The sequence below is a fragment of the Penicillium psychrosexuale genome (genome assembly GCF_028828465.1).
Source record: "Penicillium psychrosexuale strain IBT 29551 chromosome Unknown utg000005l, whole genome shotgun sequence".
NCBI lineage: Eukaryota > Fungi > Ascomycota > Eurotiomycetes > Eurotiales > Aspergillaceae > Penicillium > Penicillium psychrosexuale.
The window spans coordinates 1891622-1914624 of record NW_026643190.1 but is presented as its reverse complement, the minus strand read 5'-3'; the positions used below and the strand labels follow the sequence as shown (position 1 = coordinate 1914624).

The following is a 23003-nucleotide window of genomic DNA, read 5'->3' as shown; positions in this document are numbered from 1 at the left end:
TTTTTTTCCTCCGACATATTGGAAACGCCAAATTCCCCAGGCAACGATAAGGTGTCGGAGCATAGTCATCCTGCTCTGGAAACCCCCACTGCACTAGCTAGTTAACTATAAATTGTGCAAGGGGGCCGATACAGATTATACACCATTGATTGGACCCCCATTATTACACATACGGTTTACTCCGACATAAGGCAATGGACGATCGATGAAGTAGCGAAGATCAAAGAAACTTAATCATCCATTTGGATACTGGACGAAGCAATGGAAAGTTCTCATTCGAAAAAAAAAAAAAGATACAGCCTTAAGTGTCGACGAGAGAACGCTCCTACCATAGTTCATTGCTCATTGGATATCAACAATTTTAAGAACATTATTGCTTCGAAGACACATTGCAAGTTTTCTTTGCATTCATAGTCACAATCAAACACTGCCCTTAGAGGAACTCAATTATTCCTGTATAGAGTAATGCCCCGGAAGTGTATAGCTGCTGACGCAAGATCGACCCGATGATATAGAAGATGGTGGACATGGCACTCTCTGCAAGGTGTAGCGGGTATTTGGCTCTCCAGTTCCCAGCATGCAAGGAGGTTCTGGATTGTTTTCATGAGATGCATCTGAGCACTGCATACTCTGACCGTGTCTTCGATTTCTTCTTTACTATCAAAGGTGTCCTGTCGTGTGGGTTGTTGATCTGGTCACCTTATCCATGACGCGTAGGCAAAGATGGTATTCAATTCTCTTCAAGACAAAGACTCGTGATCTTATAGCATAAGGGAAAGCATCGGAGAATTTTTTTCAGGGAACTCGTTAAGCTACATTTCAACTCCTATAGGTGGTTTCTTTTCTCTCCAGTCCCTTCCCAGTTCCGGAGAAGGATGCCAGCAGTATCAAAGCGCATCATAACTTCAACAGGGACAGTAAAAACCTTTCGTTCACAATCGACCCGAGAAAGACTAGAATCAAAATAGTCTACCATCCTTTCAATCTCGTAGTGCGTATCAATATCAGACCTAATCTGCCCGATAATTCGGTGCCTAGATTTCATCCTTTTGTTTCTCAAGTCCAGAATAGGGTTCCATTCTCGAAGGAGGTCACAGCCCTCTTTGGTGCATATAAGCTGGGCCGGAGATAGCCTCATCTCATGAACCTTCACATTCGGTTTCCCTTACCACGAGTCCTGGTAGTGATATTCTTCGCGTTCAATTCTGTAGGTCATTGTGCCGGCTGGGGATATGTCTTGTGTAATAATTTTGTACTTGTATTGAGCTCTCAAGTCGTTGAACTCGTTTGGGTTGAGATCTCCTATTCTAAACATGAGTTGACTTGGTTCGGTTATGCTTGCACAGGCCAACAAACCTAGATGGGGGACCCGGTTGTTGGATATAGGAATGGCCTGCGGAGTTCTCGGTTGAATGCATGCAAAGGAGTTCATAATAAACTGAATCGAATCTCTGAAAGAGTGCATACTTGCTTGGTTCCCATGGAGCATAATACACGATCCTTATACATTCTCTGTTATATTAAGATAATTCAAGTCTATGGACGGCGAGAACTCCTACAACGGATTTCTCTCGATTAGGGCGTGCAGCGAAAAAATCAAACCCCCTGCTGCCGGTCTTCGTGTCCCGCCCGTGGTTCAGTCGTTTCGTTAGACTCTAGAAGCTCGGATACGCATTGCCATAATTGAACAAATTCCATTATGTGGCTGGCTGATGCAGTATGAAGGCTTGCCAAGCTTCGTTCTATTCCGTTTTAGTCGAATCTGTCAAGAACCCGACAGATTCGACTGAAATGGAATAGTGCGAGGTGTCCCCGGGCCCGCATGAGCCTAGGCTTTGTACTATTCCATCTCAGTCGAATCTGTTAAGAGCCAGACAGATTCGACTAAAATGGAATAGTAAGAAACCAACAAGCTTCTATGCCCCGCTTCCTACGGACCTGTAGCACTTTTCTGCAGGTTAAATCCTACGTATGTAGGCGTGAGCAATTTTCGACGCATCGCTCGTCCGGATGCTTGTAATACTACTTGAATGCAAAAGCCGTAATGCTTAGGCAGCCTCAACTTTTCTATTTAAATGTGGCCATAGTCGGTCTTTTCATCCATCAACCAAAGAAACAATACCCAGACTTGCCTCTTATTTGAATTATCGTCTCGTGAAGTACTACCCTGGTACGGCTACTGAGCTCCAAGCCTACACCTTTCGTTTTCTGAAGCTAACTAATAGACCTAAAGCAAAATGTGCTGGCAACGTTGGAAGACTCCTGCGAAGTTTCCTGATTGCAAAGGAAAAGCCGAAAACAACTGCATTTTGTTCGAACCCGATCATGACTACATCCAGTGGTGTGAACCGGCCAAAACGCTTGGCAAAATATGCGATGTTTTGATCCCCACTGGCCAAGGTAGTTCGACTAGACGCGGATTCAATTGTCTCAGGCACCGATGATCGTATCAATATTGAGCACACCAAGCTTGGTATCCACAAACCGAGATCCGGAGAGGGCAACATAGGAGTCGGAGGAAAGATATATCAGGTCATGTGATTAGGGGAATGTACCTAAAAGGGAGATCTCCCCCTTGTTTTGTTTTGTAGCCAAATCCAGTCCAAGAATCATTCCTTCTATTCCAACCATCCAACAAAAAAAATGACCTCTCCCTTTTTAGATCTCTCTGGAGATTCCATCCCTCAAGAACAAGTCCTTGGATGTGGATCTTCAGCGGTTGTGGTTTTGCGTGACGGCATCGCCGTCAAAACACCCCTAAGATATATTTGGAGCTCGGATATCGATGTTCAGATGAACCTTGAAGTCATCCAACGTGAACAAAATGTCTATCGTCGGTTTCAAGAATCTAATACCCAATGTGGCGGTATTGTTAACTGCCTTGGTTTCTTAAGAGATGCTACCCAGCTCGCTTATATGGCAAATGGCGATCTTCGCACCTACCTAGCAACCAACAAACCACCCCAACAGCTCCAACTTTCGTGGTTTCGTGATATGACTCGCGCGCTCGAATATATCCACGATCGACGTGTGCTTGTGGCAGATATTGCTAGTCGAAACTTCCTTCTCGATTCAGATCTAACAATCAAATTCTGCGATTTCTCCGAAGCATCTCTTCTACCCTTGGATACCGATATGGATACTGTCGATGATAACGGATACTCAACTCGAATAGATCTTGGCTTTCTCGGGGCAGTTATCTATGAAGTTGTGACTGGCGAGAAATGCGAGATCGATCTCTTTAAAGATAACCTTCCGAGTGATGGCCGCGCTACCTGGCCGCGAAGAGAGTTCCTTCCCAACACCGAAAATGTTTGGCTTGGCTCAATCATTGAAGACTGCTGGGTCGACGGAGGATTTCAAAATGCGCATAGCTTGCTACGAGCACTAGATTCAATCGCTCTACATTCCCCAAGCCCCAAATCTTTATACGATCGACCTTCATTGACAGAATTCATCCAAAACTTGGTCGATGAGCGGTCGATCGTAACGCTGGCAGTCATCCTCGGTGCCTTGGGTACGCTCGCCCTATATGTGAATAGAAAGCAGCTGTCAGTGTCTTGATGATCAATGTGCTTGATGTTCTATATTTTCTTTCTGATCGCTTCTTCGGCTGATCCTATCCCTCTCTCTGGGTTGGGTTTATTGTACGTTATTGCTAGGATTGTTCATGCAAATATTATAATACACTCTTCATTCGAAACCAATCTAGTTTAAACTGTTGGGGCCCTTCCCCTTATGGTTTCTTTTCTCCATTCTTCTGTCAAGCATCAACACCGGTACGCCGAGAGACTATTTCAGTCTATTATACCCAATCCGAGCTTCATCGTCGAAAAATCCCACATATCACTAAAGTCGATGGTAAAAAAGGTGACCGTGATTCAATTGGGTAGCCTATTCATAATGTGGGTGACTTGATAGAGAAAATAGTTATACTAACGTCGTTGACTTGATGTTTTTGATCAAGCAATAGGCCCTCGTATATTGACGACAGGGGGATGCGAAGCGATGTATCAGTTAGGCAATTGGACATCGTAACAAGAATATTGAATATTGCCATGAAAGAGGGTCGTCCGATTGGATTTTGGGCGAAAAGAAGATGGATCAAGGAGGGGTAGGGTAGACACGTTGTGCGTACATGTAGATATATCGCCTGACATGATTAAAATTAGGTCATGTGACTATAACCCTCATTCCCCTCCTACTACCCCTCCCTCGCCAACACCAATCTAGAAATATTCTAGTTTAAATCGACAGGTTGATTATCTCAAGGTAAGTGACAAAAACACTCGATTGATGGCTAGGCTAACCCTTAACCAGGAATCCACATTATGACCCACTATGATCTTCCTCCTCCGGTTGAATCCATCCGCAAAGTCATAAAGGAACTGATACCTGAAACTGCTACGTCACCGAATAAACTAGCCGAAAACCAAAGCGATATTTCACGAAAACAAAAATGGAAACAAAACATATCGGGGAGACTTACTCGCGAAACAAATCTCTCTTCTCACGGAACAACTCCGCGTCACGGAAAAGCTGCAAATCGGTGCTGTATGTCCATTGATTATCATTTACTTTGCAGACAACGGACTTATCAGAATATAGGATTGGCGGTGGCATTTAGTGCATTTTTCGAAAGATACCAAACTTGAGAACGTTCGGAAGGAAGGCTACTTGATCATATTATCCAATACCATCACCATAACGCCTGGAGGAGTACTAAAAGAGGGATCATACATCTATATAATCAATGAGCCCGTCCTAAGTGCAGGGGCAACTGTCATATTCATTGTTCCTCCGCCTCTTGACTAGGACATCGGTATTCCTATTTAGCTTATGTGTACATACACTTTGTTCTTTCCGGGTTCAGACTGTCAATTCTTTATCTCTGTAGATTACTGAGAATTGTATCATCGGAGAAAGCAATCCTCAGGTTGACGAAATAGGCTCAGAGAAAGACGACTCAACACAACTCCGACCTTCGCCAAATAAAGCCGGTATCCACGGCGTAGCAACAGAGGTTGGTTGTACTTCGGGTCTCTGAACCGTTCTCGAAATTGGGGTCATTGCGCTCTCGATTCCAGCCATGGCTCGGTCTTCTTGAAAAGAGAGGTAGTCCATCAGCTGACCATCCTCAAAAAGGTTGTATGAGGTCTCAGCCACAGCTTGATCGGCTTGACAGGGGAGGTAGTCCATCGGCTGGCCATCCTCAAAAAGGTTGTATGAGGTCTCGGCCACAGCTTAATCGTCTTGAAAGGGAAAGTGGTACCGTCCTCTGATGGACTGGGATCCCTGGTTTGTCTCGCCGTTCAAATTGTTTCTAGATTGTGCTTCTAATCTCATCGAAGCGCTCAGAGACTCGATGGCAGCGGTGACTGCGGAATCTATGACTGAAGAGCCCGTGTCTGGGGTGTTGAGGTGATAATGTGGAGTCGTCAAAGCCCTGGTGCATGATTCATGAGATTGCAAAGACCGATTCAGTTGTGTTGCTGAGTTTTGCGACTGTGCAGCCCTTATATCTTGAATATGAATGGATTGGTTTTCACGTGCACATAAAGAAGGTTGATGGTACCAGTTCTGTGAGAGCTGTGTTGAATTTTCCTCAGCTTGTGGGCCTTGGATACCAGGACCTCGATCTCCTAGCTTAATACTGTCTTCAAGAAGGGTTGATCTTAATGGAGAATCTGCCTGGATGTTGACGGCTGTGGATCCGGAAGCCGAAGAACACGGGCCTGATGTCGGCGAATAAGCGGAGTTTGGTGTATTCGGTTCATCATTCTCTGGTTCTCTCGCTGTGTGTATTTGGAAAGCCTGTGTACGTTGTATCGCCCAATCTGCAGGGAGCCTTTTGTCAGCATTCAAAAGCAAGAAGAGGAAGTACACTTACTTGAATCTAATTTAGATGCAAGGTCTTGTATCGAACTTTCAACTTTCTCCCACAAGTAGTCAAAGATCTTGCTGGCCAGGGCATCAATCTTCTGCTTTCCTTCAACGCGTAGTATACCACGATCCCGGAGGTGGTTAATCACTGTAGATCGAGGTTTTTCGTCTAACGGTATGACTCGGATACTATGAAATGTTAGAGTCTGCTAGTATACCCAGGTAGGGGACCCACAATTCATCATCAGCATCTTCAGGCAAGCAAAACAAAACACCGAGGTGTGTGTTTTCCAGAGATTCGGTTTCGTCGATATCTTTGCATAAAGTATCAATTCTTTTCCCTTCGGTGACCCATTTGGAGAATTTTTCCTTGACCGTTTTTGGGTCACTGCTAACCATCCAGTCTTGGAAATTATTTCAGCCAATATCTCTAGCTCATTGGCACGAACATAATTAAGACACAGCCTGTCCTTAAGCCGGTAGTATACCACTTTGATCAAGCGAGAGCGTACTATATCTTTCCCCGTTCTCTGCTCCAGGTCCTTGAGGTGGATGTAGAGTTGGGCCACTGGTGATCCGCTTAAATCGAGGTCATTTCTGTCTTCTGTGAAGAATGATAACGGGTTATCCTGCCATCGATCCACACTAGTCAGGAAATCGAGAGGAGTGTTTATTTTCAAAGTATTGATGAGCTCGTTGGATTTTCTGGAGGAGATCTCGAAGCTTTTCAGAGAATGACGACCGATTTTTCTTCTGGATTTCGCTGGAATAGAAGCCCAAAATCGTCGGACCGAGTCCATAACCTATCTGTGTTAATATGTTGCCTTGCTATGTCCTTGTAGAAGACACACCTCGGGGTCCAAGAGGATGTCACTAATGTCATCCTTCCCATTAGACTCACAGTCTCGACAAGCCTTTTCGAGTTTCTGGCTAAACAACTTGCTCTGTGAAAGACCCATGATAGGGTAAGTTGGGGAAATGTACAAAAATGCTTCCCTGGTTTGTGATTAAAAGAAATTAGGGGGCGTTGCGTCAAATCTTCCCTTCTGGAGGTCACATGCTGTCGCACCCTTGTCTCTTGAGCAAATTGGTCGATCAACAAATACGAATACAAATAACAAATTGAAGTGGCTGTAAGCACCGTTGTGCATGCCATAGCCAATCGCTTTTTAGGCCAGGGTAGCGGCATGAGCCTAATGCCATCTAGGCAAAGGTCAACCATATAGGTGATAAAGGTGATTTCAAATTAGACCAATGCGGTTCCAATCTACCATAAACATGCTTAGTGGAAAGGTACTTTTGAGAGTTGGTACGTGCCCTGACAAGGCCATGATTGGATTTTCAGAGAGGCACGGGTCGCGCTGACCAACAGCAATCGCTGTGACTTATCTCAAATGGTGGCCGTGTGTACGACCTAGGTATCGACAGACCGGGTGCTTCAGGTGGTTTCGGTAGGTATCGAGAGCTGCCTTATGATAGTGGCCTTAAATGATCCATCTGCTAATGCCTGATGGTTATGGCTGTAATATCCACACCAAATTTCCAAGGACCCGGCAGAACGGGGAACAACAACACGAGGTGATAATGTAGCGACAACGCAGATCTTTGTCAAGATACATCTCATTTGGTGGCTATGTGCAGATGCCAAGGAACCGAGTGTTTTAGGCCCGACTTACAGTCCAATCATCTCACACTTCGAGTCAGCTGAGGGGATCAGCATTGCGCGACCCAGAGTGATTATTATTCTCACCGTCGCGCGACGCTACAACTTGCCCCGCTTCTTTCACCCAGGCGACACCCCACCGAACTATCGATCGAGTATGAGCCGCACGCTGGCAGGCTATCGCGGGAGTGACTACTAGTTTGCTCGGCTCGCCTCCTAACTCCTTGCCCCCATATTTGGAACCCCCTTTAGGGCTGCAGGGCAGATAATATGATTGGCCAGAGAGTAGCCAATCCTCCAGTCCTTAGGTCACGTGCAGCCCTGATACCTGCACTGGCAGTCCACGACGGACGAGATCGGATACGGCCAGTTCGGAACGGGTCGGCCCGGCTAAACGGTGGTAGATTATACACCGCCTACTGCATATTCGCCTATTTACACCATTTACCACCATTATTGACCCCGCTCTCTGTTCTCCAGCACCTAGTGAGGCTCTATGATGTTGCCGAAAAGCTTCTTTGGATCTTTATTCCTTGCGGTAATAACTGTTGCAACCTTCGCAATGTCGACAACCCGTTATACAGTACCAATTCACGAATCGATACAAATTTTGGAGACTCGTGAACAACTGAATAATATGGCGATGCAATACCCACTCGGAACTATGGACGACAGGAATGGAGGCTATTATCTCCTAGACCATGATGATACCGTTCTAGCTATCGCATCTGATCCCCTATGCGAAGAACTGGATGCTGCAATCGAGGAAGCAGAAAGGTACCGCAGCGCCCATCCCGAAATCGACGATGAAAGCGAATTCGCTGCACCTACCTCAAAGTGACAGTGACAGGCACAATCTAACCTGTCCAAGCGTTCTTGTACCCATCCACATTGTCACACACATGCCCTATGTCGGAGCCACAGCGATTGCCACGTATGCGCTAGAAGCCATCATTGGTGTTTCTGAGCAGGCCGGAGACTAGGATGATACGGAAACTCTACATGTTAACCTCCATTCCTTTAGAACTGCTCAAAATCAGAGCAAAATTGAAAGTCGGCGAGCTCCAAAATCCTTTAAGTTATTCGGGTCCCTTCTTCTATTTTATCATTCGTGTATATGATGAACCATAATTGTGGATGACACCTATGTATATCAACTGCAGCTTCACATATTAGTTATTCTTCTGTTTATATAGCTAGTAGAATCGCTCTCTATATCCTCCACAGAATGGTACTTAATGATGAATCTCTATACAGAAAGAGACGGTGGCATTTACTATCGAAAGGAGCGGACCCAGAGAAAGACAGAAGGAAATAGGGATTAAGTGTTACTATTCGCCACGTTCCTCGTTGTTCTTCTCGTCAAAGCAAATACACAGAGCCGCGATTAATGCTGCATCCACACCAGGTGCCACAACAACGGCGTAGGTCTGCTGGCCAAACACAAGGTCACGGCCGCTAAGCAATTTCCGGTCAATGCGAGCCACCGTTTTGCCGCTTTTATGGTCGACAATATCGGCAGTACGATCGAACCAGCCTCCTTTTATATTGAAAATCACCGCCTTGCCATTACTATCAGTGAAAGTGGCGGTGGCTTTGGAGCCGAGCACTAGTGCAGTTAGTAATGTGTATAACATGAGTCTACTTTGCTGAATATCTTGGATCATAAAGACGGAACTTACATGTGAGATTACTCTTCACCTCACAGATCTTCTCGCGATGGGTGTCTTCGATTGCATAGGTCGCATGGACGTGTAGAAGCTCCCTGACAATATCAAACAGGTGCTTGCCGTGGGCGTCCTCGACCTTCTTGCGGCCAGAAAGCGATACCCAGGCTCCGTGCACTTTCAGAATTGGTTGACCATTGGCCAATTTGACGTCGAAGCTATCCCCAGACGCGGAGAGCACCTTTTCTCTCAGGACTAGTGTCTGCGGCTCCTTTGCGACAAATTGTTCAAAAAGGGCGATTGGCTCGGCGAATGGCTCGAGATTGTGGTGGCCCAGGATGCCCATGACGACAGGTGGATTCAATTAAAGCTTTCGAAGGATAAAGATTAAATAATCAAGCAGGGCAATCGACCACAGGAGCGCGGGGTTAGTCTGAAGCCGATCATCGGTTGGCGATATCATCACGTGATAGCTTGAAGAAGGTTTATTCTCCTTGGCTGGAGCCGTTGTGGTTGTTTTTTCCGATCGCTTCGCTATTAACGATATAGCCAATGTAAACGAGTGATTTGTGAGGCGAATTCGATTTCCTGAGTCTTGTTCCTTCAGGATTTTTTATTAGCATTGTAGTGTACGTACTCCGCCCACTAGCATACGCGGTCGTTTTTAGAGCTCTTCCACCCGACCAGCTCCTTCTCTTCAATTTATTTCTCTTCAAAAGGCTCATTATCGAATTCTGCGCTCCATCTTTTGTCAAGTGAACTATCTCTTCAGCGCCAAGATTGTTGATCGCGATCTCCAACGATCATCACTGGCCCATTCGCCCTATACCCCACTTCATTGGTAGAATTTAATCGAACCTGGAAACCCGGCGAACCCCATGCTAATATTAAAATAGCTCCTTACCTTGAATTGAATTGATCGTTGGCCAGCAACATGCTGGATATTGTGTGGAAGGATATGGCGCCCACTGTGGCTGTCGTGGGAATCGGCCTTACAGGCTTGCGCCAGTATTCCAAGTTCACCAAGGCCCAACGAGTCGTCTTTCAGATTGGGCTTGTTTGCTCTATTCTGGGACTTTCTCTGTTTGTCGTGACTCAGTTGATGGGTCTCGTTTCTTGCAAGGATATTAAAGCTTATGTGTGATGGGGCATTTCGCGACATCGATTACAACACTGATACTGTAATGCGTCTTCGCGTGCGCGTGGATAGGCGTGACAAATCGCGCGTTTCTGTATCGACGGGCTTTAAGTCTTCGATTTTCTCGTCTATGCTCACCAAATTCTCCGCAACGTCATATGGTGCTTGATTTGAGCTAGATTATGGGAATAATATAAATGACGGAGCCGGCTAAAAGGCCCAATTGCTAGCAATTTCCGCTATCTACGCCGGTTTCGGTAACTCCAACGCCGATAATAATGAGACCGATCATTACCTACCCTGCCAGACAACGAGCTATCAGCTATCACCAATCATAGCTAACAACATCCATCCTTTTCAACCGCGGATATTCGACAGAAACACGAAACGCTCACTGGGATGTCTGCAGATGCCAAGGCAATGTCGCGTGCAGGTTCAATAAAAGCCGCTTCGGTAGTCTTTCCAAGGCGAGTGAGACATTCATATAAGCCATGCAACCCCCACACATTGTTGAGCTTTGCCCTGCGCCGAGGATAGTCCAGGGCAAATCCAAGATCCTGTTTGAACAGCACTTCTGCCTCCTCGGCGCGATTCTGCTCCAGGAGCAGGCCGCCGAGGGCATGGCGGACTGGCTGCATCCAGGGGGGCGGGTCAGAGTACGCAAGTCCATCCTCGCGCACAATCGCTTCCCTGAGGAAGGAAAAACCGTTCTCGAGGTTTCCTTTCCGGTACTCCAATTCTCCAGCAAGCATGGCCGAGGCTACCCCGAGGACGTTTTCCTCCTTGCAGGGAATGCTGTTGAGTCGGGTACTAGGGACTGCCTTGCGTGCCGCTTCAAATTCTATCTGGGCAATTTCGGCTTCTGCAATCCGTCCAAGTGCGCTAAACGCAAGACCACGGGTGTAATAAATGATAGCTGTGGTCACGCAATATGTATCGCGATCAGTGGGAAGCTCAAGGCTGAGAACCTCCTCCCAGCGACCAAAACGCACCAGAACATGTGCCTTGCTCCCCACAAAGCTCTCGATAAAGTCTGCCATTGGGGGACTTTTTATCGCCAGTACTTGAGGATATATGACATTTTCGAGCTTTTCCGCAGCAGAAATTGCGTCCGAGAAGCGACCGGACATCATAGCGGAATACAATTTCGCACAGATATAATGTACCCGGTAGGCTGTGTACATAATTGTGCCCGTCTCTCGGGCAAAATAGATGTCGTCCGCAAGCATCGCTTGATGATTGGAGTCGATACCACGGCGGTAGTCGCCCACTGCCGCATCGATGTGCGTCGGCATATGCAACATGTGCGAAGCATGCGGAACCATTCCACGCAGTCGATCCGCAGCCGGTAGAGCCAATTCCGGGAATGGGGACATCTCCAACATGTGTATGTACAGATGACAGAGTGCCGGATGATCGCGACCGGTAGGCTGCTTCAGCCCCAGCTCAATGACCTCGCGAGCCTCAACCGTATGATTTCCTGTAGGTTTGCCGCTATCCAAGTCCCACAGCCCGCGTGGGGTGATACACATCAGTGCATCGGCGAACAGAGCAGCGACGTCCATATCGTTGCTGAATTTCTGATACACAGGGCGCATGGCATTTGCGTATGCATGGTCAAAAGGACTTAGGTCGTCGGGGATGTCATGGACGGATGGAAAGCGGGCACCGATGGCTTCGATCAATGCCTGTTCGACTGGGGTGGCATGGCTTACCAGCTTGCGTGCTCGTTCTAGGACATTATTGACCTTCTCGATAGAAGCCCGGCGACCTTTTGGATCGAAGAACTTCCAAGCCTTGTTGTAATTCGGCCCGGCAGCGTAGGCGACTCCCCATAACGCTATCACGCAGTTGGGGTCACTGTCCGCTGCTCGTTGGAAGCATCGCTCTGCCTCGTCATGGTTGAAAGAAAATGCCCATATCAGTCCGCGATCGAACCACAGTTGGGTTTCTGCCGAAGAGGTGGTCACTGGTCGATGATGCGAGCCAAGATCGTAATAGGTTTCTTGGCCAACCGAGGCAGGAGATTTGGACTGGTCCCTAATTGAGGTATTATATTAGAATTCGAATTATCAGAACCCGAGACACTCACTGCATGCTGGGTACTATGGTCTTGCGAGGAGATCACACCGTGGTTCCTCTACCGTTTAGGTTTCCTTCAATCCAACTTTCTGTTCCTGTGAGAACAGAAATCGAAGGTGAGCTAATCAAGCTTAGCCTAGACAGGAGCTGATGAAAGAATGAAGCATCAAGATGATAAGTGGCAAAAGAGAGAGATAAGGAAGAAGATCGGGGTTTACCCCGCCTTTTAAAGCCACCCGTGGACCTTTCTGGCGCTAAGCCTCTGAGTTTATCTACGACATGACCCACATTAGATCTATATATCAAGGAGCATAGTACATTTGCACGATGCGTCTCGACAGCAAGTGGGCCGCTCTTCTCCCGGTCATTCAGGATATCTGCAGCATCTCGGGTATCCCAGGGGTGTCACTGGGCATTGTGGAGAATAACAAAACCGTCTACACCGCTTCGCTGGGCTACGCCGACATCGAGAACGAAACCCCTTGCGACAGCGACACAACTTTCGTGCTAGGGTCCCTCACCAAAAGCCTGACGGCTGCTCTAGTAGCCTCTCTTCATGACGACGGTATCATTCCCTCGTGGGATGCTCCATTGAAGACGTTGCTACCAGAATTTCATCGCGAAGATATCTACGGCGAAATTACCCTCACCGATCTGCTTACACACCGTACTGGCCTAGCATCTCTTGACTCTCTCTGGCTCGCCTCTAACAATGTTCCTTACCTGCCTCGATCGGAGGCCGTTCGAATCCTCAATTACGCCCCGGGTATCCAGCCATTTCGAACCCAGTTCATTTACAACAACTTTGGCTACGAGGTCCTCGGCCAGGTGATTGAAAAGGCGGCTGGTGAAACATTTGCAGAGGTTCTGCAGCGTCGCCTTCTGGACCCGCTCGGTATGTACCGAACATACTACACAGGGGAGAGCCGTGAAAACGAAGCGAAGCCCTATGCTGCGCTGGAGGACGGGTCTATTGTCCCTATTGCACCGCCGTTGCATGGTGAGAATGTGTTGATGGGGCCAGCTGGGGGTGTTCGAAGCTCTGTCAATGATTTGTTGACCCTCTATAAAGCCTTCATGGGTGCTGCTCTTCATGAGATTATCCATCCAGACACGGGCTCGCCTGATCAGCCCAAGTCCACCATTCGAGGTATCAATCAGCTATGGAAAGGCCATCAATCTCTGCCCTTTCATTCCATCAGGGAGCATTCGTATGGATTTGGCTGGGCCCGGGCCCAGTTGCCTGCCGTCATATCCCAGGGAAGCGATACAAGCACACCCAATCCTATGCTTGGAACAGGTGCACCATCGCAGCTGGCCTTGTATCACGGGGGCGTTATCCCTGGGTTCAATACTTACAATGTCTTGCTTCCTGAAACTGGCAGTGCAGTTGTTGTGCTCACCAATTCTCAGTCTCTAAACGGTGGAGTGCGGTGGATTGGCGAGCTCCTTGTCGAAGCCCTTCTGAACAACTCCCACAATGCGCCTGACTATTCCATTCTGGCAAAAGAATCGGCGGAGATCGCGTTACAACAAGTAAGGGATATCAATAAGAGTCTGGCTGCGGGCCGAACTACTGAGATTCCTTCTAGGCCACTAGAAGCTTACGTCGGACAATACTTCAATGGAGCTGGGAATTTCTTTATTGAAATAGGGTACAGCAGAGACAAGGCCAGTCTTCAGCTTGCGTATATGGGCCGAAAGGCCGATACATTCGCACTTCATCCATACCAAGAAGACAGTTTCTATTGGACCTTGACGCATGATGAGTCTGCGAAGCTCGCCCGAGAGCCTATTTTCCCGATGGAGTATCACGTTCTCAAGTTCGGATCTGAGGTGAATGGAACGAGCGTCTCTTGCCTTTGGTGGCAGCATCAGTCGGGCCTGCCAGAACCTGGGGAGCTATTCAAGAAGAGGGAAAAAGAGGTTGAACGCATCCGGGTAGAATTATGAAAAGTCCATTATGTGTTGATTATGGTGGCCTGGTTCAAATAAGACCAACAATTCCCTGGTCGAAGATACGCGCTGTGGTATTTCTAGGGACTCCATTCGAAGTCTATAATTCAGGCATATCCGGGCATCAACCCTACAAAATCAGGCATTTGACCTTTAGCCGCTCTGCCCGCCCAAATTGAATGTGATGGATTATTTTTCTATTTTAACCCATGCATATTTGCATTTTACATGGCTATCTACTTCAGAAATGTAGCTGACGTTCCCTAAGTTTGGAAAAAGCCAAGGTTCCTGTTTAGGGAGGGAGATAGTAAGTAACATCACGACATATCCTCGTATAGCTGCTGATACAGTGTGCATATACCAATAAACATGAAGCAGATATAGAAAATATGGGCCCGTGTGGAAAACGAGGCCTAGATCTATGCAATAAGAACCGAATTTGCACTATCAACATCAAGGATTCTCCCGTAGCCTATAATAGCCTACAATATATAGGTGAATCAGACCCCCAACTAGGCACCGGCCGGGTCAACCTATCAAAACTGTGGTATAACGCCCAACATTGCACCATCAGCCGGGATAATATCGCATAGGTGCGAATTGATGAGAGGAGTTATCTAAACCCCGCGCCACGCCTGATTGTACGAATATCCAGTAATCTAGACATGGAGAGCGGACTTGGCGAAGTTAACCTTGGAAGACACTGCTACTTCGCCCCTTATCTTGTACAAGCGGTGGCGTTTATCTGTTATCTTCTTAACTGCAGGCATTACGGCAGAGTCCGGTTCAATGCAAATATTTGATTTTAGATACATTTTCTATGGAGCACACATACAAGGAAAGGTTCCTCAAAATCAGTCTCTTTGAAACCTATATCTCAACCAAATCATACAATTGTAGGAAAGTGATATCTCAGCCGTGTGCCCCCTTCCAATAAGAAGCAAATTCCTCCATCTGACGGTTTCAGACCTTTCCCTCAATTCAGAGACTTCAGCTCGAGCCGAGCTAATGATTAGTGGCTCGTTTCATCTGCTTCTGAGGCACCGGGACGAGTGCCTATTTGGATAAAAAGCTGTGAAAGATGCGTTTCAACAAACTTTGACCAGCTACATCTGAATCTTGCCTCAAAGGCGCATCTTGAAAAGGCCAAAGTTTTTCCCACAGCGCCATTTCCTGGTCGTTTGCTGATTCTCGAAGCAAAAAGTTTTGCTTCGATGTTATGAGTCTCCTGGATATTTCGTCGTATTGGTCAGGAGGCACAGCCCCATTCCAACCGGAATAGACGCCTAGCTCAGCGATCACTCGTGCTTTTCTCTCAACGTCCTTTTGCCACTTTTCGTAATCCATCTGCTGCTTTGATATCTCTTCCTTTGAGTAATGCAAAGGACAGGGCACACTCGGATCACCGGCTGCATTCACCCCAACAACCTGTTTCCAGGTATCCTCTTGGCTAATATCGGCAAGCAAACTTTGTACGTATGGTTCTCCGTCACCGTAGGTAGATGAAATCATTCCCAGAATTTGACCTGGTAACGTATCCCTGTAACGAAATGCCTGTAACAGCTCGGGAACAGCTTTCTTAACCTGAATTTCGTAGGTAAGCCAAAATAACTGAGCAAGATACGTAGCTTTGGCGGATTTTTTGGCATCGGGATCGAGTGAATCAAAGTCTTTCGGAAGCTCGGGTTTAACAAATCCATCGAGCCTCGGTCCATCGTACTCTATTAGGGATGGATGATGAGCAATCAGGAACATCGGATAGATAGGCACGCATTGCCAATCTATGATATTTGTAATTTGAGACGGATTGTTGATATCGACAAATATATTCTCTGTATGAAGGTCGTTATGCCATATCATACCGGTAGAGATATTCTTGTCTTGGGGTACGATATAACGGTGTATCTTGAGGAAGTCTTGCAAGACCGACAGTTTTGCTTTGTGTGTTGGGTAGTAACAACCGGACCCACCGAAAATACCTTGCTGGCAGTCCCGGGGGAAGGTCGAAAACTTCTTTAGGCATGCCATTTCTCGTTGAACAAGCGCTTCCAACACATCTTCTGCCGAGGACCCTAGAACAAAATAAATGATTAGAAGAAAGATTGCGCTAGGTAGACACAACACATACAAGGCCCCCGATAAACGTCCACTTCCCCTCTCCCATAATCGAACCATGCTCGATTGACCGTGGGACCTACGGCAAAATCATCGTCAATGACTTTGCTCTCAGATATCTCAATATCATTCCTTCGGTATAGAGCGCCGTAGTACGGAAAGCGGAATTGAGCGAGGTTGCATGTGATATGAGCAATCTGTTTCACAATGGCCAGTTTGTCGTTGGGCTTGAGATCATCCCAAACACGACCTAGTTCAATACCGGCGGCTTTCTCCATCACGATGTATTCTGCCCCAAGCTTACTTTCGCCAGCCCGGGAGCAATATGCAAGGATCTTTGGCACTGGGACATGAAGCTTCTCTTGAAGCTTCAAATACAAGTCAGCGTGTCCTGTTGCAGAATCGCCCCAAGTAGATAAGAAAACCTTACAAATTGCATGGTTGCTACTTCAGAGGCTGTGGTGTAGTGGGCTGGTCCCGCATTAGGGTTTGGTATTTTGACAACCAGCTGCTTCCCATCTTGCATCGTCGCGAGGAAGACTTTGTTAAAGTTCCCCTCTGGTAGCCTTGACAAATTCAGACAGACTGCATCGCGACCTGCAGCTTCTTCGGCGATGTGGATAAGTGCATCTACGTCGAATTGGATGTATCTGCGTCGTAATTGCTCTGATTCATTCCATAACCATCTTTGGGCGGAATACTGGTAGAGAGACTCCGGGTCGGAACCTATCACTTGGTGAGTCAGAGATAATGCAATAAACAAAGCAACCTACCAGATTTGGCTCTTCCTCTGCTGGGCGACATGGTGAATTTTCGAGTGATGTGATGGACGGGTAATTTCAGGGGTTTGAATCTAATCCGAGAGTTCTTACAAGCTTGAAAAATCATTTTGGGACGACGCAGCATGGCGATAATATGTGAATGAAGTTGTGTTGGTTTGCCAGGGGGATTCTGATCGCACGTGACGGAGAGAAAAAGGAAACAATTGAGGCTGATAGATCGTAGAGTGGCTGGTATTTGCGGCAGCCCGCAGATGGCCATGGTCTAATCACATAAGTCGTCTTAATGGAGTGATATTGAGAATACCGAGGTATCTCTGAAGAAAGGCCGATTCCGACCCCATTGCTCGAGACAGCCAAGTACAATCGAATATAGCGTGGTAATTCCGAAATGGCCAAAGAATACAAGATCAACGACACCAAGTATTCAACTTCATTATCTATATCCTTCTCGGGACCACACCTAACAATAATCCTGTACAATCCAAATGCCAGCTATAAACTCAACCACTTTAGACGTACTCCCAAGCAACAGGGGTGCTAGTGTTGACAGAAACAGCCAGAGCATCGAAGCCGAGACAGTCACCAACCTTGCCAGTGGGGACAGTAGCGTTCTGCAGAGCAGCAAGGACCTGCCACTTAGGGGCAGCAGCGCCCCGGCGGGAACGGCGGGAGCTGGTGGTACTGTTGGTGGTACCGTTGGCAGTAGGGCAAGCCATGAAGCCAGATGCACCCAGGCCGTTGAAGCTCCAGTGGCCGAAAGAGGCGCCGGGAGTGTAGACAAAGGGACCATCAGAAGAACCAGCGGGCTCGTAGGCAGAGTGGGGAGATGTGAAGCGCAGAGCACCCTTGTTATCAACGTAGATAGCCTGGCCACCGGGGACCTCAACGTCCTGAATATGAAGTTAGCAAATGGACCAGTGGAAATATACATGTATGAGTATTTCTAACCAAGTAGTGTCCGTTGGCAATCACGGTCTGGTTGGTGTTGGGAATTCCGGGGACGGGAGAATAGGTGTAGGCGTTGCCACCGAGCCAGAAGTAGCTGCCGGCGGCATTGAGGGGCAGCAGGTGGACGGGAGAAGCCGAGCGGGCAGAGATGACGCTGAAGGCAGCATCAGAGCTGTTGGCCTGCTTAGAGCCGGGGATGGCAGCCACCAGAGGGGCGAGGGCGAGAATGGGAGAGAACTTCATCTTGAGGGATAGGGGAAGTGATTGATACTGAGGATGAGAGAATTATCAATGGAGAGAGATATTCAGGGGAGCTATCAGGGTCATATATAAGGTACGCTTGGAAAGGAACGTGCTTAGGCAACTCCATAAGCGGACCCAGCTGAGAAATGTTGTGATCGACATTGAATCCGGTGGAGCCGAGTTGAAGAGAAAGAGGGAAATGTCTTAGCTAGACGATACAACATAAACCTGTTCGATATATATAGAGATGGGAGTATGTATAGGGAGCCTGGAAGACCCAAGATGGGAGGAAACCCTAATTAGGTAGGAGTGACAACAAACAGGTCACATACAGCAGCAGAATATCTCTACCCACTGTCTACTTGGACTATTGAGAGGGGCTTCAACCGTGCGGTGGAGATCGACTAACTGGACCACACATGTATTCCTCTTCACGGTGTCAATTGACACAAAGGCAGACACCCCAATTGATCTAAAACACATGCTGTTGGACCCTGAAGATCCTAATAGAAGAGCCGGAAAAAGCTGTTTCAGAGAACTCATGAAAGTTCGACAGTGATTAAAGATCGACCGGAGGTCCGACAGACCTTGCCCCTAAGAAAAAAGAAGAGAACGGCAACCTCTTAGCTGCGCCATATGGGGATCCACGATATCCACATTGTCTCAGGGCACATCGTGTTTGCCATCATTATTGGCTGTGCCGCCAACTGGCATGATATCGGTGATCTATCGTGAGTGGCTGTATTGCTATTTTAATTTAGAAGTTCTCGAATGTCTCGAATGTGTCGACTGAATAACTATATCATACCTCGGTTGATAGCATTGCCACCGTCCGATGTATATATTGTCTCACATAAATGGATTGATGATGTGGAATAATCAGGATATAACAGCCCTACCAGCGTAGCCAACCCCCCAAAGTACATACTCCGTAGTAGATTGTTTATTGTAGGAAAAGGCTTACAATAGGTGGGATAATTCCGCAAACTTCCTCGTACACCCCACGATGTTTTTGATAAAAGGGGCATTTGATATGATGTCAGCGATATGATGTCAGGTGACCCACCCTTTTTTCGTGACGCGATGCAAATAGAACAACAATCAACCAAACTTGTGCTTAATCATTTTCAGAAGGTCTACAAGATCATGGGCATCGAAGAGTGAATGGCTTCCCCACGTGCCAAGGCCGGAGCTTCGCGCTCGGTCAAATTCTCCCCTTCCACGCGTCGCGGCTATACGTCACTCCCGAATTCAACAGTCGAACACTCAATCTCAGAGAGCAGTTTGGGACAAAATGATGACCTGGAAACTCCTTCAAGTGGGGATGAGTCCATCGAACAGGCCAATATAAAGCTCCTACCTTTGAAACAAGGTAGAGCTCGAGATTCACGGCCCTCGAGCCCCAAAACAAATGAACCGAACCCCACTATCAATGTCCCCGACGACGAGCGTGATGCTTCAGAGCGAATAAAAGAGATTCTCGAGGCGAATGGCACCATACCATTGAATTCATTCTCAACAGATTTGGAGGAAGGACATTCGGACAGAGACTCTCTGGTTCTCAGTGATCGATATAGTGACGACTATGGTATCCCGTCTGACAAGGGCTTGCTTTCGAACGATATAAAGCGTGAAGATGTGGGAAAGGGCTCTGACTGGAGGTCATTGTTCCGTCTGACTTCCTGGTGGAACGTTCTCGGCTTGTTGATAATCGCCCTACTGGTAGTATGGTTTTCGCTCAGGGGACTGGGCTGGTCCTCTGTCGGAGCTGCCATTGGTGACTTTGTAGGTCTTTGTTCCTTTTCGTCTGGTTATTTGAAGATCTAAAAATCAGCCTCTAACAATCACAGCAAGCGGTCCCCTGGTACCCTACTCCTCTCGGCGGAACGAGCGAACAATGGAAGGAGAGCTATGCCAAGGCCCAGAAAATGGTCAGAGAAATGACCCTCGCCGAAAAAGTGAACGTTACAACTGGAACAGGCTGGCAAATGGGACTCTGTGTTGGCAATACCGGTAGGCCCTTGATATCCGTTCGCTACCATGGCTATGCAAACTCTAACGCGAATTGGGTTGTCTAGCACCTGCCGAACTCGTCAAATTTCCCTCCCTTTGCCTACAAGACGGTCCACTCGGACTCAGATTTGCGCACAACATTACAGCTTTCCCCGCAGGGATCACCACGGGTGCGACATGGAACCGCGAGCTTATGCAAATGCGTGGCTTTGCTCTGGGAAAGGAGGCGCGGCTGAAAGGCGTGAACATAATCCTAGGTCCATCCATGGGACCGATTGGTATGATGCCTGCCGGTGGTCGTAACTGGGAGGCATTTGGTTCAGATCCAGTTTTGCAAGGCGTGGCTGCGGCGGAGACCATCCGCGGTATCCAGCGGAACGGGGTCATGGCCACAGCGAAACACTTCATTGGAAATGAACAAGAACACTTCCGTCAGTCATTTGAATGGGGTACTCCAACTGCGCTCTCGTCGAATATTGATGATCGCGCATTACACGAAGTCTTTGCCTGGCCCTTCGCTCAGAGTGTGCGTGCGGATGTGGCTAGCGTCATGTGCTCCTACCAAATGGTCAACAACAGCTATGCTTGCGAGAATAGTAAACTCATCAACGGTCTTCTGAAAGATGAGCTCGGATTCCAGGGATTCGTGCAGTCGGACTGGCTGGCTCAGCGTTCAGGCGTGCACAGCGCTATTGGAGGCCTGGATATGAGCATGCCCGGTGATGGCCTTCATTGGACCGATGGTGTCGCGCTCTGGGGTAGTGAACTGACTCGCGCAGCGTTGAACACGTCTGTTCCCATTGAGCGCTTGAATGATATGGTCACTCGCATCGTGGCCGCCTGGTACCATCTCAGACAGGACTCATGGGAACCCCCTGCACCCGAGGGCGACGGCGGGCCGAACTTCTCGTCCTGGACTCAGGAGCGAGTCGGACACTTGCACGAAGGCTCGCCGGATAATGATGCAACAGGTGTGGTCAACAAATTTGTCGACGCACAGGGAACAGGCAAGGACGCTCATTCTATTGTTGCTCGTCATGTCGCTGCAGAAGGCACCGTGCTTCTGAAAAATATTAATAATACCCTTCCACTCTTGCGGGCACAGTCCGCAACCAATGGCAAATACCGGGTCGGTGTATACGGCGAAGACGCTGGCCCTGGCCAAGGACCGAATTCTTGTGCTGACAGAGGATGTAACCAAGGGACCTTGGGCTCTGGTTGGGGTAGTGGAGCTGTGGAATTCCCATACTTGATCACTCCATGGGAAGCACTGCAATATGCGTGGTCGAATGACTCTGTCGATGTCAAAGCTTATTTGACGAATAATGTTACATCCCAGGATCTCGCAGAGCAGGACCTCTGTTTGGTCTTTGCCAACGCAGACGGGGGAGAAGGATTTATCCGCAGTGACGGCATTGATGCTGATCGAAAGGACCTCTTCTTACAAAAGAACGGTACTCAGTTGGTAGAGGGGGTGGCCAAACACTGCGGCGGTGGCCAGGGTAAAACCGTCGTCATAGTACACTCCATTGGCCCCGTTGTGATGGAGTCTTGGATTGACCTTCCTGGTGTCCACGCTGTACTGTATGCCAATCTACCCGGGCAAGAAAGCGGGAATGCATTGATGGACGTTCTATTTGGAGATGTCGACGCTAGTGGACGACTGCCATATACCATCGGACGAAGCCTAGAAGACTACGGCCCAGGGGCACAAGTCCTGTATGAGCATGCGGACCCATCCGTTCCACAGGTCGACCTCAGCCAGGGCCTGTATATCGATTACCGATATTTCGACAAGTTCAACGTCACTCCTCGGTTCGAGTTCGGCTTCGGTCTGTCATACACAACCTTCGACTACTCTGCACTGAGCATTGAGAAGCTACAGAAGAAGTCCCAATGGCCTTTCAAACGACCCACAAACGAAGTCGAACCTCCCACATACGACAAAAAACAGGAGGACGCCAGCAGCATTTTATTCCCTCCAGGTTTCCGTGCACTCCGAAAATACATCTACCCCTACCTCACCACCCTAGAAGGAACCGAGCCCGGTCCATACCCATACCCGGAAGGATACAACAAACACCAAAAGCCATCCGCCGCAGGCGGCGGACCGGGCGGGAATCCATCTCTCTACGAGCCTATCCTCGAGCTCACCGTCGAGGTGACAAACACCGGCACGCGCACCGGACAGGATGTGGTCCAGGTGTATGTTTCCTTCCCCGAAGATGTCGCCGAGCACCGTGGACTAGGCTGGTCCCGTGAGTCAATTGAGTTCCCCGAACGTGTACTGCGGAATTTCTCGAAAATCCTCTTGCAACCGGGTGAGACTAGAAATGTCAAGATGACGTTGACTCGGAAGGATCTCAGCTATTGGAGTGTGCGCGCGCAGAACTGGGTGTTGCCTACTGAAGGGAAATTCCGTATCTGGGCTGGGCGTAGTTCTAGGGATTTACCGCTCGTGGTTGAGTTTTGATCCAGGACTTGGAATACTGTTGTTATAATTCTAGAATTGA

General features: G+C 48.0%; 9 protein-coding genes across 9 annotated transcripts; 5 read left to right on the top strand and 4 right to left on the bottom strand.

The window, feature by feature from the left end:
* Positions 1-2643: 2643 nt before the first annotated feature.
* On the top strand, positions 2644-3564 carry N7518_009645 (Serine/threonine-protein kinase HT1; the record flags this gene model as incomplete). The annotated part of the gene is made up of 1 exon (XM_057190571.1): positions 2644-3564. One exon carries the CDS (start codon positions 2644-2646, stop codon positions 3562-3564), a length of 921 nt encoding a protein of 306 aa, XP_057038227.1.
* Positions 3565-8108: 4544 nt separating this feature from the next.
* On the top strand, positions 8109-8387 carry N7518_009644 (uncharacterized protein; the record flags this gene model as incomplete). Its single annotated transcript, XM_057190570.1, has 1 exon — positions 8109-8387. The coding sequence occupies one exon, from the start codon at positions 8109-8111 to the stop codon at positions 8385-8387; it is 279 nt and encodes a 92-aa protein (XP_057038226.1).
* Positions 8388-8877: 490 nt separating this feature from the next.
* On the bottom strand, positions 8878-9559 carry N7518_009643 (LURP-one-related/scramblase family protein; the record flags this gene model as incomplete). Its single annotated transcript, XM_057190569.1, has 2 exons — positions 8878-9155; positions 9229-9559. The coding sequence occupies 2 exons, from the start codon at positions 9557-9559 to the stop codon at positions 8878-8880; spliced, it is 609 nt and encodes a 202-aa protein (XP_057038225.1).
* Positions 9560-10147: 588 nt separating this feature from the next.
* Positions 10148-10357, top strand: N7518_009642 (uncharacterized protein; the record flags this gene model as incomplete). The annotated part of the gene is made up of 1 exon (XM_057190568.1): positions 10148-10357. The coding sequence occupies one exon, from the start codon at positions 10148-10150 to the stop codon at positions 10355-10357; it is 210 nt and encodes a 69-aa protein (XP_057038224.1).
* Positions 10358-10689: 332 nt separating this feature from the next.
* N7518_009641 (uncharacterized protein) lies at positions 10690-12448 on the bottom strand (the record flags this gene model as incomplete). Its single annotated transcript, XM_057190567.1, has 2 exons — positions 10690-12391; positions 12444-12448. The coding sequence occupies 2 exons, from the start codon at positions 12446-12448 to the stop codon at positions 10690-10692; spliced, it is 1707 nt and encodes a 568-aa protein (XP_057038223.1).
* Positions 12449-12760: 312 nt separating this feature from the next.
* Positions 12761-14386, top strand: N7518_009640 (beta-lactamase/transpeptidase-like protein; the record flags this gene model as incomplete). Its single annotated transcript, XM_057190566.1, has 1 exon — positions 12761-14386. One exon carries the CDS (start codon positions 12761-12763, stop codon positions 14384-14386), a length of 1626 nt encoding a protein of 541 aa, XP_057038222.1.
* Positions 14387-15445: 1059 nt separating this feature from the next.
* Positions 15446-17308, bottom strand: N7518_009639 (kinase-like domain-containing protein; the record flags this gene model as incomplete). The annotated part of the gene is made up of 4 exons (XM_057190565.1): positions 15446-16461; positions 16518-16872; positions 16935-17230; positions 17278-17308. The coding sequence occupies 4 exons, from the start codon at positions 17306-17308 to the stop codon at positions 15446-15448; spliced, it is 1698 nt and encodes a 565-aa protein (XP_057038221.1).
* A 487-nt stretch (positions 17309-17795) lies between these two features.
* On the bottom strand, positions 17796-18477 carry N7518_009638 (putative IgE-binding protein; the record flags this gene model as incomplete). Its single annotated transcript, XM_057190564.1, has 2 exons — positions 17796-18176; positions 18235-18477. 2 exons carry the CDS (start codon positions 18475-18477, stop codon positions 17796-17798), a joined length of 624 nt encoding a protein of 207 aa, XP_057038220.1.
* Positions 18478-19641: 1164 nt separating this feature from the next.
* N7518_009637 (beta-glucosidase) lies at positions 19642-22963 on the top strand (the record flags this gene model as incomplete). The annotated part of the gene is made up of 3 exons (XM_057190563.1): positions 19642-20262; positions 20328-20490; positions 20556-22963. The coding sequence occupies 3 exons, from the start codon at positions 19642-19644 to the stop codon at positions 22961-22963; spliced, it is 3192 nt and encodes a 1063-aa protein (XP_057038219.1).
* Between the last annotated feature and the right edge of the window lie 40 nt (positions 22964-23003).